General features: G+C 40.7%; 1 protein-coding gene across 1 annotated transcript in view; it reads left to right on the top strand.

The window, feature by feature from the left end:
- The window catches only part of CACNA1I (calcium voltage-gated channel subunit alpha1 I), a 459,676-nt gene that overhangs the window by 271,279 nt on the left and 171,762 nt on the right, over positions 1–16,635 (top strand). Inside the window, exons 17-23 of the mRNA XM_069737599.1 lie at positions 197–320; positions 3,574–3,642; positions 3,774–3,958; positions 6,945–7,071; positions 7,370–7,495; positions 7,587–7,676; positions 9,584–9,776. Coding sequence (XP_069593700.1) covers positions 197–320; positions 3,574–3,642; positions 3,774–3,958; positions 6,945–7,071; positions 7,370–7,495; positions 7,587–7,676; positions 9,584–9,776 — 914 coding nt within the window. The remainder of the gene's footprint in view (positions 1–196; positions 321–3,573; positions 3,643–3,773; positions 3,959–6,944; positions 7,072–7,369; positions 7,496–7,586; positions 7,677–9,583; positions 9,777–16,635) is intronic.

Below are 16,635 nucleotides of genomic sequence, written 5' to 3'. Positions count from 1 at the left end.
ATAATCCAGCAAGCGCTGAGTCCTCAATCTGGTCTGACAGACAGGAATAATACAAGCGCTGATCGCTTTTGTGTAGACCACAATGATTATTTCATACACGGAGCTAATACATTGAGTGGTGTCGTGGAGTGGCGGGGTTTTTTTAGGCATCGTCTCCGGATTGAGCTGTGATTGCCTCTGTCTCCGTTCCATGCAGGTTTCGCATCATGTGTCAGACAATAATTGCACACAAGCTTTTCGACTATGTGGTCCTCGCATTTATTTTCCTCAACTGCATCACTATTGCTCTGGAGAGGCCTCAGATTGAGCACAAGAGTACGGTGAGAATCATCTTTATTATTCTGGAATGCCGGGTTCTTCTTCGAGTGACTGTAGTAATATAACCTGATTAAGTCAGTAAGCCGAGAGAGGAACGACAAGGTTAACCCCTTCAGAGCGTGCTGAATAAACACTGCTAACTCCGGCAGATGCCATCTTAGCATTGTGATACTATGCAGATTAATGGGGAATATCTCATGGTAATGATCCGTTGGTAAAATGAGCTCCAATCTACCATATAATCATGTTATCATGTGCAAGATATGCATTTATATGTTACAGTGATTGTATGCTATTTCGGAACTGTAATTGTTTGTATAGCTTGCAATGAACCATCATTTCTTATAGCTCCACCATTTTGCTATTATTTCTCATAGAAGTGTATGAATAAATTGACAATTTGGGTCTTCTAGTTGGGGTTGTGCCTCTGCACAGTCCGAGGACTCGTGCACATGGTCATGTCGATCTGACAAAACATCGGATCCAGGCTCAGACTAGACCATAGGGGAACAGGGGAATCTCCCGGTGGGCCCTTGTGCAGATATTGGCTCCCAATCCCACTATATGGGCAGCACTTGGCCTCTATATAGTCTGAAGGCTAGTGCACATGGCCCTATTTTTGGCCTGAGCACGATCCGACAAAACGTCAAATCTAGGCTCAGACTAGCTCATATGGAAATAGGGGAATCTCCCAGTGGGCCCCTGTGCAGACATTGGCTCCCAATCCCACTATATGGGCAGCACTTGGCCTCTATATAGTCTGAAGGCTCGTGCACATGGCCATATTTTTGGCCCGAGCGTGATCCAACAAAACATTGGATCCAGGCTCAGACTAGACCATAGTGGAACAGGGGAATCTCCCAGAGGGTCCTTGTGTAGATATTGGCTCCCAATCACACTATATGGGCAGCACTTGGCCTCTATATAGTCTGAAGGCTCGTGCACATGGCCATATTTTTGGCCTCAGCACGATCTGACAAAATGTCAGATCTAGGCTCAGACTAGCTCATAGGGAAATAGGGGAATCCCCCAGTGGGCCCCTGTGCAGACATTGGCTCCCAATCCCACTATATAGGCAGTACTTGGCCTCTATATAGTCTGAAGGCTCATGCACATGGCCGTATTTTTGGCCCGAGCGTGATACGAAAAAACATTGGATCCAGGCTCCTACTGGCCCATAAGGAAATAGGGGATCCCCCAGTGGGCCTTTGTGCAGATGTGGGCTTCCAATCCCACTATATGGGCAGTACTTGGCATAATTCACTTGATTCATTCTGTACAGAAAAAAGCAGCATCTCATCAGTCATTAACCAAACTACCCAGTATATTATTATATAGAGATATAGGTAGATTTGTGAATGAGGGTAGTATAATATTTGTATGCACGTGAAAAGGGGGCCTCCCAAAGCCACTATTACTGGTGGGTCCTTGGCACCCCAATCCGACACTGATCGGGTCACACTCAGACCAATGCTAGTCTATGAGGCTGTGCACATGTCTGATTTGTCTGAGAAAAAAATTGTTGGATCCGATATGGGAATCGCACTCAGCCATGCAAGTCAATGAGTCCGCGGAAACCATCGGAGTGCATGCAAATTACATCTGAAAAAAGACTTGTTGGCTTTCCTGATGTGTCTGTTTTAGTAACTAGTAAAGGTACTGTTACACTTAACGATTTACCAACTATCACGACCAGCGATACGACCTGGCCGTGATCGTTGGTAAGTCGTTGTGTGGTCGCTGGAGAGCTGTCACACAGACAGCTCTCCAGCGACCAACGATGCCGAGGTCCCCGCGTAACCAGGGTAAACATCGGGTTACTAAGCGCAGGGCCGCGCTTCCTAACCCGATGTTTACCCTGGTTGCCATTGTAAAAGTTAAAAAAAAACACTACATACTTACATTCCTGTCGCGTCCCCCAGCGTCAGCTTCCCTGCACTGTGTAAGCGCTGGCCGGAAAGCAGAGCGGTGACATCACCGCTGTGCTCTGCTTCACGGCCGGCCGGCGCTGACACTGGGGGACGCAGGGAAGCTGACGCTGAGGGACGTGACAGGAATGTAAGTATGTAGTGTTTTTTTTTTACTTTTACAATGGTAACCAGGGTAAACATCGGGATACTAAGCGCGGCCCTGCGCTTAGTAACCCGATGTTTACCCTGGTTACCAGTGAAGACATCACTGAATCGACGTCACACACGCCGATTCAGCGATGTCAGCGGGTGATCCAGTGACGTAATAAAGTCCTGATCATTCCCCAGCGACCAACGATCTCCCAGCAGGGGCCTGATCGTTGGTTGCTGTCACGCATAACGATTTCGTTAACGATATCGTTGCTATGTCAAAAAAGCAACTATATCGTTAACGATATCGTTATGTGTGACGGTACCTTAAGTATTCCTTATAAATCAACAATTCTGGAGCGAGTTTTCTCATAACTACGGTATGTATTTTTCTGTTATTCTACCTAAAAATGTAAGAATAAGTTGACAATAGTTACTGCCATTCCTTCTATCAAAGAGGTCTGCCCCTACATAGTCAGCAGTGTTTGGACCATGTCAGGCTGAGGTCACACTAGTATGTTCTCTCATCCAAGAGAATCTGGCAAATTAGGCAAATCTGATTGATCTGATTCTATTGAATGAGGAGATGACGAAAAAAAATTCACCATCTTCTCCATTCTGTCAGTTCCTGAGAATCGAACTGTCATCTGAGTTCAGTCTGATGGTTTCCACATTTTTATTGAGTTACATGGCCAAGTGCGATATGAATATCGGGTGACAAATCGAGCATGCTGCAATCTTTTTTTTCTGGACCAGCTCTATCCGAGGAAAAAAAGGACATGTGCCCATTGGCATGACATGGGGATGAGCGGATAGCATTTATTTATGGCCGTCTTCATGATTCGTAAGGATAGGAGATAATAAGCTGATCACTGGGTTCCTGTAGTTGGGATCCCCAGGGATCCCAAGAGCAGGACTCTGCAGATATTGAATGGAGAAGCAGTGTGCATGCTTGACCTTATTTCCCCTTAATCCCATACACCCATGTTTCTTCACATCTCATTGAGTCTTGCTATTTTTCAGTTGCTATAATGTGCTAGATGCTATGGTTTAAGTGTAACCCAAAATAACTGCTCACATTATGTATCTGTTATTTATTATCTGTAAGACCCATATCTCATGTCCTAAGCCTCTTTACCTTTCTTCTCTTGTGTCAGCTCCATTTATACTAATGTTATTTCCTTATCTCCGACAGGAGAGACTATTTCTCAGTATATCAAACTACATATTCACCGCTATCTTTGTAGCTGAGATGACATTAAAGGTATGTCAATGTATTCCAATCCGAGTCAGTCAAATATTTATTCACATTTGTCCTCTCTTTATGGAAATGAAGTTCTGCTTATCTTTATTTCCAGTATAATCTATCTCTATGTCTTTCCTTGTTTTCTTCAGGTGGTTTCTCTAGGACTTTATTTTGGAGACCAGGCATATCTCCGCAGTAGCTGGAATATACTAGATGGGTTCCTTGTCTTTGTGTCATTAATTGATATTGTGGTTTCTGTGGCATCCGCTGGTGGAGCAAAAATTCTTGGAGTTTTGAGAGTTTTACGACTTTTACGGACATTACGACCTCTAAGGTGAATAGAATTAAACTTGTATTTTCTTAAAGCTGAAACATGGGGTGACTGGTAGAAAGTAGTGATATATTATTTTATGCAAAACTTCAATTCTAAAAAAAGTTGAGATTTTTTTTTAAATGGAAGTAAATCAATAATGCAATGATTTGGAAATTTGTTGCAGTCATATTTTATGCACAATAGAACATGGATCACAGATCAGAAGGTGAACGCTGGACATTTTCCATTTCTTTTTAAAAATTAATTTATTTAAAAATTGGCGGCAGCAAGACATCTCTAAATATTCAGCGACAGTAATGTCTACCACTGTGAAGCATCCCTTCTACTTTTCCCAACAGTCTGTAAATATCTGGGAAGTGAGGAGACAATCGCTGGAGTTTTGAGAGAGGAATATTGTCCCGTTCTTGTCTGATGTAGGATTCTCAATGCCCAACGGGGTCTTTGCCAAATTTTTCATATAAAAACGTCTCAAATATTTTGTAGTGGTGAAAGGTCTCAACAGCAGGTGGCTACTTCTTCACATGAACTCTTCTTCTGTGGAGCCATGCTGTTGTGATGGATTTTGGAAGTGGTTTAGCATTGGCTGAAATATGCAAGGTCTTCCCTGAAATAGAAATTGCCTAGATGGAGCATAAGCTGTACTAACACCTCTCTATAATGCTCAGCATTGACGGCACCTTTCATGTGTAAGCTGCCCATGTCCTAGGTACTAATGCAACCCCAACCATCAAAGATGCAGGAACTGTCCACTGAAATCAAGCTAGATGGTCCTTCTCCTCTTGAGTCTGAAGGACACAGCATTTGTGGTTTCCATAAAGAATTTCAGATTTCGATTCATCAGACGACAGAACCGTTTTCCATTTTGCTTCAGTCCATATTAAATGAGCTTTGATGCAGAGAAGACAGCAAAGTTTCTGGATTGGGTTGATATATGGTTCCTTCTTTGCTTGATAGAGCTTTAACTTGCATTTGTGGATTTCAAGGCAAACTGAGTTCACAGGCAATGATTTCTGGAAGTTTTGCTGACACATATCGTGCCAGTATTTAATGCATTGCCACCTGAGGGACTTAGATCCTGTACACCCATTATTGACCGTTGGACTTGTCCCCTTGTCATGGATTTCTCCAGAATCTCAAATCTTTTGATGATATGTCCTGTAGGTGATGGGATATTCAAAGTCTTTGTAATATTATGTTAAGAAAAATTTTGCTGAAACTGTTTTACAATGTTTAAACACAGATATTCACAGATTAGTGAACCTCTGACCATCTTTGCTTCTGAGAGACTCTGCCTCTCTAACATGCTTTTTTTTAAACACAGATATGTGACTCAGTTGAAAATTGCACTCGTTTTTCATTAGCACCACTTACCCTTCCAGTCTTTTGTTAACCCTGTCCCAACTTTTTTTAGATGTGCTGCAGCCATCAATTCCTAAACGAGTAAATTTTTTTCGAAGGAAATACAAAAAATTTCCAATATTCACCTGTTCTGTGATCTATGTTCTACTGAGAAATATGGCTATAAGAGATTTCCAAATCATTGCAGCATTTTATTCTTTACATGTAACTAATGATTAGAGGGCACCACCAATATAAAAAGGGATCAACTGCTACATATCATATAGTACATCATATTAACAAAATATGTATATACTGGTGATCACATAAAAAAATTTCTATTGTATCAATAACAAGACAAGCTGCAAAAATAATTAAAAATATTTTAAAAATGGCTATAATGTAATAGAAACTGACCTAGTCTGTATAAGACATAGAGTAGGTCCACATAATCTGTGGTTTCCAAATGTCTCAACCAGCAAAGCATAAGATGTATTACATGTAGTGCTAAGATTATAATTAGAAAGAGTCTGACTTTGCAGATAATACATACATGGAAAAACATAGGGTCATACAAAGGTAACTGATCAGTGGTCACTGATTACTTTCCTCTCTTTGCTGCTGGCTTCATAAGCTACTGTACTAAACTTCCTTGGATATTGGTATTTTTTTCTGGAGGTATTCCATGCTAGAAGGGCCAAACGCAATTGATGATTGGAAAACAAAAGTATGCTGAAAATACAATAGATACCTATTTTAGTGTACAGTACTTTTGCAAATTGGGCAAAGTGGATATAGTTTACGAATAGCTGCTTAATTCCTAAGACACACAAGAGTCCAGTGTGTAGCTCCCCTCTGGAATATCCCTGCCAATCTCAGCTTGATTTACAAGTCTTTTCCAATTTGCGTATCAGGAGAGAGCTGTCAATCAGGCAGATTGGATGAGCAGAAGCTGAAAGGGTGAAACCCAGAGGACACTTCTTCCTGTGGTGTCAAACTCAGGTACCACAGGGAGTGGTGTCAGAGTTCACGTACTGCTAGTGTGGTTTCAGGCACAAGGTACCACCGGAGCGGTGTCAGGAATCAGAGCTACATAAGACGAGATAATGGAAACGGTTCAGACTAAATACAGGGTCTTGGCAACTCACTAGTTGCACAAAACAATAGAATGGATAACATTATTCAGGCGCCTCCCTACTGGGGAACATGCCTTAAATACTTAATGCAATTTCCAAAGTGTGCACTCTGCTTCTTTAATAACCGGCAAGCCCACGCACTAGATGCCCTGCCGGGAGAAGTGTTCGGCATGCATTAAGCAGGAGGAAGTACAGTAAGGAACAAGGACACCGATGTGTCCAGTGCGGTGAGTATGTCGGCGTCCCTGCTGGGAAGAGGGAGAAGGACCAGACAGGGACACCGGCATTGCGATACACTTTGGTTAGAGCACATAATTCTTTTAACAGATACCTTTTAAGTATAAACCAAAGTCTAGTCAAAAGATTTATTCTACATTCAGGTTACATATATAAAAGTTTAATTAAAAAAATATATTATATCATTAGTAGTATTATTATTAGTAATATTATATTCCAAGGGACAGGAATGAAGATAACTATTCTCTGTTTCGTGTATTTTTCTTTTCAATCAGGGTAATAAGCCGAGCTCCAGGGTTGAAACTCGTCGTAGAAACCCTAATATCTTCTCTAAAACCAATTGGAAATATTGTCCTGATCTGTTGTGCCTTCTTTATAATATTTGGGATCCTCGGGGTACAGGTACGATCACTTGTTATGTTATATTATCATCCATCTATCAAGATCTCTTAATTTCTTAGATAAGATCTGTTGGCAATTTACTAAGCGTACCTTCATATTTTCTAGCGGAGCATTGTATAAAGGATAAAATACAACTAATGTGGAACAGAAACGCCACGTGAACACAAATATATAGATATAAATGCTACTCTAACTCCCAATTTTGGGAAGCCACATTGCTAAAATGTATTACATTTGCGGCTGTATATCATCTTTAATTTCCATAAATATACTGTATATTTCTTTTTGCTGTATTTAGCTTTTTAAGGGAAAATTTTTCTACTGCCTTGGAATAGATGTTCGAAATGTCACGAACAGGTCAGATTGTGAAGCTGCCAATTATAAATGGGTGCATCACAAGTACAACTTTGATAACCTTGGACAGGTAATACCTAAAAAAACAAGGTGATAACACCATTGTGCTGCATTGCCACTTCTATAGTCTCTCCATACTTATCTGCCCTTTTCTGTTTTAGGCCTTAATGTCACTGTTTGTTTTGGCATCTAAAGACGGATGGGTTAATATCATGTACAATGGACTAGATGCAGTCTCTGTGGACCAACAGGTATAAAACCTCAACACTGCCATCACTTCGATTAGTTTAATTAAAAAAAAAAATATTTAGATCCAGGATATAATGGAAGTAATTTCAGAGTTCTAGAAACCACATCTAAACTAAGAGGTAATTTTTGGGGGGAAATGGTAAAGCATGACCGTATGTTATGCTACATACTGTACATATCTTTCCGAAGCCAAAGTGATAGTTATCTTTGTCTAGTCCACTTGTATGATCAATATTTTGGTTGAAAACATGCTAAACGATAAGATTTTCCCAGCCACCTACTAAAATAAAAAAAATCAACTAATTGAGTAGATTTTTCAGTACATTGACTTAAAGGAATTGTCCACTACTCAGACAAAACCTTCTCAATTTGTATGTTTGCCCCTATTAAAATAATAACACTTATACTCACCGTACAGGGCCAGCACCATTCCAGCGGAGTCTGCTCTCCTGGTGATCGCGTGACATTCTTACGTCACAGAATCACTGTGGCCACTTCGTTCTACCTGCCTTCTATGCGCAGCAGCTCTCACTTCCTCCGGATGTGATTTGTTCAAAGTGGGGACAGTAAAGTTGTTGGCCGCAGTCATTGTGTGACGTTACAATGTTGCGTCATCACTGAGAAAGTCAACACCGTTGGAATGGCGCCAGCACCAAAGGTGAGTATAAGGCTATGTTCACATTTGCGTTGTGCGTGACTGCGTCGGCGACGCAACGCACAACGCAAATAAAAACGCACCAAAACGCACGCAAAAACGCTGCGTTTTGCGATGCATGCATCCTTTTTTGCCGAAATTTGGACACAAGAAAAATGCAACTTGTTGCGTTTTCTGCGCCCGACGCTTGCGGCAAAAAAACGCATGCGTCACACAACGCAGCACAACACATGTCCATGCGTCCCCCATGTTAAATATAGGGGCGCATGATGCAAACACGCAAAACGCTAATGTGAACGTAGCCTAAGTGCTATTATTTTACAGCTGGCAATCATACGAGTTTTCTTAAAAATTATACCTAGAATGCTGCAAAATCTTAAAATCCATAATACTTATCCTCTTCTGTTCCTTTTCCAACACTTTCTAGGTCCCCCACTTGTTCCTGCTCAGTTCATATGAGCACTGCAGCTAATCATTGGCCACAACAGCGAGAAACAAATCCTTGTAACAGCCACCAATCGATTACAGTGGTCAATACTATATGTATAACATATATATTATACATAAAATAACACTGCTAGTTTAAACAATCTACATTTGTCCAGCTTTTAATTATGAGACACCACCAAGTCAATTTATAAATTTAGTTGACCACCTTAGGTCCCGCACCAGCTCTTATATATTCCTTATCCCAAAGCTAAAAATAATATTTAAGCTGATGCATTACTAGCAATTTTCATCTTGAGGCAATGTTAAATTTGGAGCACAGCTTTTGTTTTTATTTATATGCACCCTAAAATTGTATCTGCTTTTGCAGCTGCCTCTTGGCATTGAGCGCTGCCGCTACTTAGCTTGCTGTTAATTGGATTACTGTACCCAAGTTCTCTTCTTGCTTTGTTATTCCCAGTTGAATTGATTTAGCGCCATATGGCCTGCTGTTTTACATGCTTGTAGGGCTTTCTAAAATATTTCACAATCACTTTACCTTCATTTCCGTTTAGAGGGTGATTATTTAAAAAAGAATAAAACTGGAAAAGATTTAGAAACTCGTGCTTCTTCGCTGCTAGCGTTAGCCCGTCTTGAGTTTATATTTGCAGCTGTTCTTAGAATTCGAATGTGCCGTTAAGATGCCGAATTGCGTTCACAAATCACTGAAGGCTTTTGTTTAGTAAACTAAAAAGAAAAGGTTTAAACAAAGAATAATAAAATGGCTGGAAATAGTCCTTAATGGTTTGCCTTTCTTCTTTTTTCCAGCCCATTACCAACCACAACCCTTGGATGTTACTCTATTTCATTTCTTTTCTGCTCATTGTTAGTTTCTTTGTGTTAAACATGTTTGTGGGTGTAGTGGTAGAGAACTTCCACAAGTGCCGACAGCATCAAGAAGCAGAAGAGGCTCGAAGACGAGAGGAAAAGCGATTGAGACGTCTGGAAAAAAAACGAAGGAGTAAGAAAAAGCCTAAGTGTTCGGTCGGTTCGTAGGCACTATAACTTCTTCCTATCTTCTTCCTCCTTCCTCCAATGCCACTATTAGTGTTCATGATCTACCATGCACATTTAACTTTCAGTTTGAAGACCCTATTGACCTGAACAAAGGAAGATAATAGACATCGATCGGCCATGTTTAAACAAATAAATGTTGGAGGGTCTATTTATCAAGTAAAAGCAATGGCCGGATGTACTCATCCTGTCCTATTCTTAGTCTTAAAATGTGCCAGTTGGATCACAGTGGCCAAAGATGGATGAAACATTTGAGACACCTTAAAGGAAATATGTCAGCAGGTTTTTGAAGGCACCATGATATAGTGGAAGAAAGCCTGATTACAGGAATGTGTCACTTACTGGTTTTTTTTACTGTTTCAATACAATCAGTGTTTTATCAACGGGAGGTGATTACTGCAGGACAACTGGCCTTGTGCCTCCTAGTCCAGCCCCAAGCCTCCAGCACCGATTGGCTGATCTCTGTCACTATACAATGCACACATAAAACTGTGCTGTGGGTGGTACAAGAACTGAGCCCTGCTAGATATGCAGCAGAGAAAAATGTCGCTCTATCATAACTGCTGCACCCAGTAAACTTAGTGACACATCACTAGGAATTTGGGTCTCTGTCTCTAAATCATGCTGCTGTCAGATAATATAGGAATAAACTGCTTCCATTTAAGACACTTCAGCCCAAATTTACAATACCTCTTAGGCTACTTTCACACATCAGGTTTTCGCTGTCAGGCTAAATCCGGCTAAATTTAAAAAAAACGGATCCGGCGAATGTTGCCGCCGGATTTGTTTTTTTTTCCAATAGGCTTGTATTAGTGCCGGATTGCACCAGATGACATTGCGTTTTGTCCGTTTTCTGCCAGCTTCTGGCTGTTTGCTAGAATGGAAGCCTATGGGAGCTGGAAGGTGCGAGATTCAGAAAATGACAGATTCCGGCGCCGGATTCCGTTTTTTTAAACTGAGCATGCTCCAATTTTTTTTTTATCCAATAATCTACACTGCGTGCAGAATTATTTGGCAAGTTGTATTTTAGAGGATTATTTTTATTATTGATCAACAACTATGTTCTCAGTCAACCCAAAAGACTCATAAATGTCAAAGCTTAATATTTTTGGAAGTTGGAGTGGTTTTTTTTTAGATTTGGCTATCTTAGGAAGATATCTGTTTGTGCAGGTAACTATTACTGTGCAGAATTATTAGGCAACTTAATAAAAACCAAATATATTCCCATCTCACGTGTTTATTTTCACCAGGTAAACCAATATAACTGCACAAAATATAGAAATAAACATTTCTGACATGCAAAAACAAAGTCCCAAAAAAATTAGTGACCAATATAGCCACCTTTCTTTATGATGACACTCAGCAGCCTTCATCCATAGATTCTGTCAGTTGCTTGATCTGTTTACGACCAACATTGCGTGCAGCAGCCACCACAGCCTCCCAGATGCTGTTCCGAGAGGTGGACTGTTTTCCCTCCCTGTAGATCTCACATTTTATGAGGGACCACAGGTTCTCTCTGGGGTTCAGATCAGGTGAACAAGGGGGGCATGTCATTATTTTTTCTTCTTTGAGACCTTTACTGGCCAGCCACGCTGTGGAGTAGTTGGAGGCATGTGATGAAGCATTGTCCTGCATGAAAATTATGTTTTTCTTGAACGATATCGACTTCTTCCTGTACCACTGCTTGAAGAAGTTGTCTTCCAGAAACTGGCAGTAGGTCTGGGAGTTGAGCTTCACTCCATCCTCAACCTGAAAAGGTCCCACAAGTTCATCTTTGATGATACCAGCCCATACCAGTACCCCACCTCCACCTTGCTGGCGTCTGAGTTGGAGTGGAGCTCTCTGCCTTTTACTGATCCATCTGGCCCATCAAGAGTCACTCTCATTTCATCAGTCCATAAAACCTTTGAAAAGTCAGTCTTAAGATATTTCTTGGCCCAGTCTTGACGTTTTATCTTATGTTTCTTGTTCAAAGGTGGTCGTTTTTCAGCCTTCCTTCCCTTGGCCATGTCCCTGAGTATCGCACACCTTGTGCTTTTTGATACTCCTGTAACGTTGTAGCTCTGAAATATGGCAAAACTGGTGGCAAATAGCATCTTGGCAGCTTCACGCTTGATTTTCCTAAATTCATGGACAGTTCTTTTGTGCCTTTTTTGCCCAACACGCTTCTTGCGACCCTGTTGGTTATTTTCCATGAATCGCTTGATTGTTCGGTGATCACGCTTCAAAAGTTTGGTAATTTCAAGACTGCTGCATCCCTCTGCAAGACATCTCACAATTTTGGACTTTTCAGAGCCCGTCAAATCTCTCTTCTGACCCATTTTGCCAAAGGAAAGGAAGTTGCCTAATAATTAAGCACACCTTATATAGGGTGTTGATGTCATTAGACAACACCCCTCCTCATTACAGAGATGCACATCACTAGTGTTGAGCATTCCGATACCGCAAGTATCGGATATCGGCCGATACTTGCGGTATCGGAATTCCGATACCGAGATCCGATACTTTTGTGGTATCGGGTATCGGTATCGGATCCATAGTGAGGTGTAAAATAAAGAATTAAAATAAAAAATATTGATATATTCACCTCTCTGGCGGCCCCTGGACATCACGCTGGTAACCAGCAGGCTTCTTTGTTTAAAAAGCGCGTTTAGGACCTGAGGAATGACGTCGCGGCTTCTGATTGGTCGCGTGCCGCCCATGTGACCGCCACGCGACCAATCAGAAGCCGCGACGTCATTCCTCAGGTCCTAAATTCCTAGAATGAGCGCGTTTAGGACCTGAGAAATGACGTCGCGGCTTCTGATTGGTCGCGTGCCGCCCATGTGACCGCCACGCGACCAATCAGATGCCGCGACGTCATTCTCAGGCACTAAACTCCTCATTCTAGGAATTTAGGACCTGAGGAATGACGTCGCGGCTTCTGATTGGTCGCGTGGCGGTCACATGGGCGGCACGCGACCAATCAGAAGCCGCGACATCATTCCTCAGGTCCTAAACGCGCTCATTTTAAACAAAGAAGCCTGCCGGTTACCAGCGTGATGTCCAGGGGCCGCCGGAGAGGTGAATATATCAATATTTTTTATTTTAATTCTTTATTTTACACATTAATATGGATCCCAGGGCCTGAAGGAGAGTTTCCTCTCCTTCAGACCCTGGGAACCATCAGGATACCTTCCGTTACTTGGTGTCCCATTGACTTGTATTGGTACCGGATATCGGTATCGGCGATATCTGATACTTTTTGGGTATCGGCCGATACTATCTGATACCGATACTTTCAAGTATCGGACGGTATCGCTCAGCACTACACATCACATGATTTACTTAATTGGTAGTTGGCTCTCAAGCCTGAACAGCTTGGAGTAGGACAACATGTATAAAAAGTATCATGTGATCAAAATACAATTTGCCTAATAATTCTGCACGCAGTGTAGATATGCTAGCCGGATCCATCAAAAAAACAGATCCGTCGCATCAGTTTTTCACAATCTGCGCCGGATCCGTTTTTTCCAACATTCGCCGGATTGGGCCTGATACAAAAAACCTGATGTGTGAAAGTAGCCTTAGGTGACATACTTTTGCTGTTTTTTTTCTTTCCAAATTTTACACTAATGTGGTGCACACTGGTACATTTTAAGCCAAATCCTACCCATGAAAACATGCCCCCTTTTCGAGCAAAAATGTTTGACACATCACAAGAAACGGTCTAATACTAAATGCAACGATTTGCACCAAAATGTGGCACAAATCAGTAGAAAAGCTGCCCCATTGTGCTTAATGAAGAAAATTCTCTATTAATAATTCTACATGGCCATCTTAATGTTACCTATATTATGGTAATTTTTGGGGGGGGACTCTTTAATAAAAAGTAAAGATATAATTTAATCTTATCTGCTTGGTGGGATAAGAAAAGGGCTAAATATGTTATTTTAGTAGTGAGGGAGCAATAAACTATGATTTTTCAGATATTGCAGATCTAAAAATCCACTATATTAAAGGGGTTTTCCCACAATTGAAGTTGATTTTACCTAATAGATCTTGGAATAATAATAATTTCCACAATTGGATGTGTTTAAATAAAATGTTCCTGTGCTGAGATAATCTTATAAATGTGCCCCTGCTGTATACTGTGTAATGGCCGTGTCTGACCGTACAGGGCCGTGTCTGATCATACCACAGCTCCTGGGGTGGAAGCAAAAGAGTATACAGACAGGACAGCTTGGGATCACAGCTGATTCTTTCTGTGAGGTAAAACATTTCACTGCCTGTTTTTAAGGCAACCTTTTACCTCATAGACAGACTCAGCTGTGATCCCCTACTGTTTTGTCTGTATAATCTCTAGTTTTCTCCCCTGCTCAGGAGTTGTGGGATGATCAGACCCTGTCTCCGTATGGACACCGCCATTACAAAGTACACAGCAGGGGCACATTTATAAGATTATCTCGGCACAGGAACATTTTTTAAAAAACAGATCCAATTGTGAAATTTATAATAATTTAATGATCTATAGATTAAAACATTGATTAACATTTACTTTGTTCATGGAAAAAACCCTTTAATCTAAATAATTGTTTTTTTTTAAAGCTAGCAGTTAATAATGTATAGTTCTCAAGTTAGCTTTGATATATAGACCCACCATAGGTTTTATACAGTATATGCCAGGTTAAAGGGTTTACACAGATATAGAAAAACTTTTTCTTCCAGAAACGGCATCACACGTGTCCATTTGTTGTATCCCGAATGGCAGTTCAGCTCCCCTGAGCTTAGCTGCAATATCGCTTGCATCCTATGGACAGGTGTGGCACTGTTTTTAACCCTGCTGTTGTCTTCGGTCTGGGGAGACCGATTTTGAACTTTGGTATTTTTGGGGGTGTTCAAGATGTGGTTCTGAAACTTGTGGTTGATTGACTTAAATGAGGATGGGTCGGTCGGCCACGGGTTTCAGAGCCGCATCTTGAAAATTTTAAAGAATATTGAAGTTCAAGTTCGGTCGTTTTTGACCGATGTCAACAGCAGGGTTTTAAAAGAAAGCTGCCATGTTTTTCTAATTCTGGAGAACCCCTAATGCCGCCTGTCCAAAGGCAACTCCTATTATGCTCTAAGAGCCATTAGTAGACTTTATATATAGAAAAATGACTGTACAAGAACTGCCAAAGACAAAACGGAAATCCCATTACTGCATCTTAACCCCTCGTCCACTTAAATGTGACCAATAAAAATTGTAAATCACTAAACAGAAGAAAAAGGGGGAGTGAAGAAAGATAGATAAGGGAAGAAGGAGGTGGCTTGTAATCATATGCAAAAATAACTTACTAATTTGCATATATTTCTGTTGTATTTTGCCCACCCTTTACCCGTAACCGCTTCCTTTCTGGAGGAAATTTGCAAGCAGCTGCAAACTCCCTCTGGCAGTGAATGGGGTTAACTTTCCAAATCCATTGTCATTGTTCATGTGTTTTTCTGTTCAGCCATAGTTCACCATGTTTTATTTCATTCATCCGTAGTACTTTTGCATTTGCAAAACACTTTTTTTTATTTTTCAAAACCATACCAGAAGTTGAAAGACACTTTCTATAGCCCCCAAGGATCTCAAGGTGACTTTCCTCACTGGTAAAAAAAAAGAAGAGCTGAACTTTATAAACATTGACTGGAGTGATTGAGCTCTTTCTGATTATTCCTATCATTTTATACTAAGGCTGCCTCAGGCGCTGACACGTTTTGGGTCAATTTTTTTGACTGTATAACTTTATTGCTTGAAAGCTGATTTTCAGTCTTATGATGGCATGAAATGACTGTGATAAACACTTTTGCACTCCGACTTGCTTGACAAGGTGATGGGAATGTAATTTATGATGGGACAATATATACGGTCATTACATTTTTTACTAACCAAGTTAAAAGGATAAAAATACATCCTATATATTATAATGTTTCCCCATCTTTGCCACCATTTTAATATTGCTTCAGTGCATCTTGAATAAAAAATGAGGCATCTTTGCATGCAGTCTTCATTAAAAAAAAAAAAAAAAAAATTCAAGATTTTTGATAAAGATTGGCTGTAAAATTTCGATGTTATTTATTTTAGCTGCATGTGAACAATGTCAAATGGAAGCATTGCAGATGTGTCCATTCTCTCCAATGCTTCACATAAATAGATGGAAGTAAAATGACCACAATGATTGCCTAATACAGATGCAAAACAGCTGAGAGGTTGAATTTGACATAGCTCCTTAGCCAGCTATCATCGGAATACCATCAGAAATCCATCAACTAAAAAATATGCTTTCAAGGATAGATTTTGTGGAGCCACTTTGCTCACCAGAATCCATGAACACCCTGGTTTTCATCTATTCATCCCAATATGGGATCTGACTTTTGATGCAGGGGTCCCTGGGTTGAAGCCACGGAGTAGCTGCTGGCCAGTGGAATAAGCTGAGTATAGGTCAGAACCAGAGAGAACAAAACCACATCCGAAAAATGTACAGTGGCATGTAAAAGTTTGGCACCTCAGGTCAAAATTACTGTTATTGTGAACAGTTAAGCAAGTTGAAGATGAAATTATCTCCAAAAGGGCTAAAGTTAGATGACACATTTCCTTCATATTTTAGACAATATATTTTTTTTTTCCTTCATCTTTTGCATTATAAGAGTTGCAAACAAGAAAAAGGGAGGATTCAAAAGTTTTGGCACCCTGCATGGTTAGTACCTAGTAGCACCCCCTTTTGAAAATATCACAGCTTGTAGACACTTTTTGTAGCCGGCCAAGAGTCTTTCAATTCTTCTTTGAGGGATTTTCATCCATT

This window comes from Ranitomeya imitator, chromosome 8, assembly GCF_032444005.1.
Source record: "Ranitomeya imitator isolate aRanImi1 chromosome 8, aRanImi1.pri, whole genome shotgun sequence".
NCBI lineage: Eukaryota > Metazoa > Chordata > Amphibia > Anura > Dendrobatidae > Ranitomeya > Ranitomeya imitator.
Note: the sequence above shows the minus strand (reverse complement) of the source record. Positions and strands in the feature narration are given on the sequence as shown.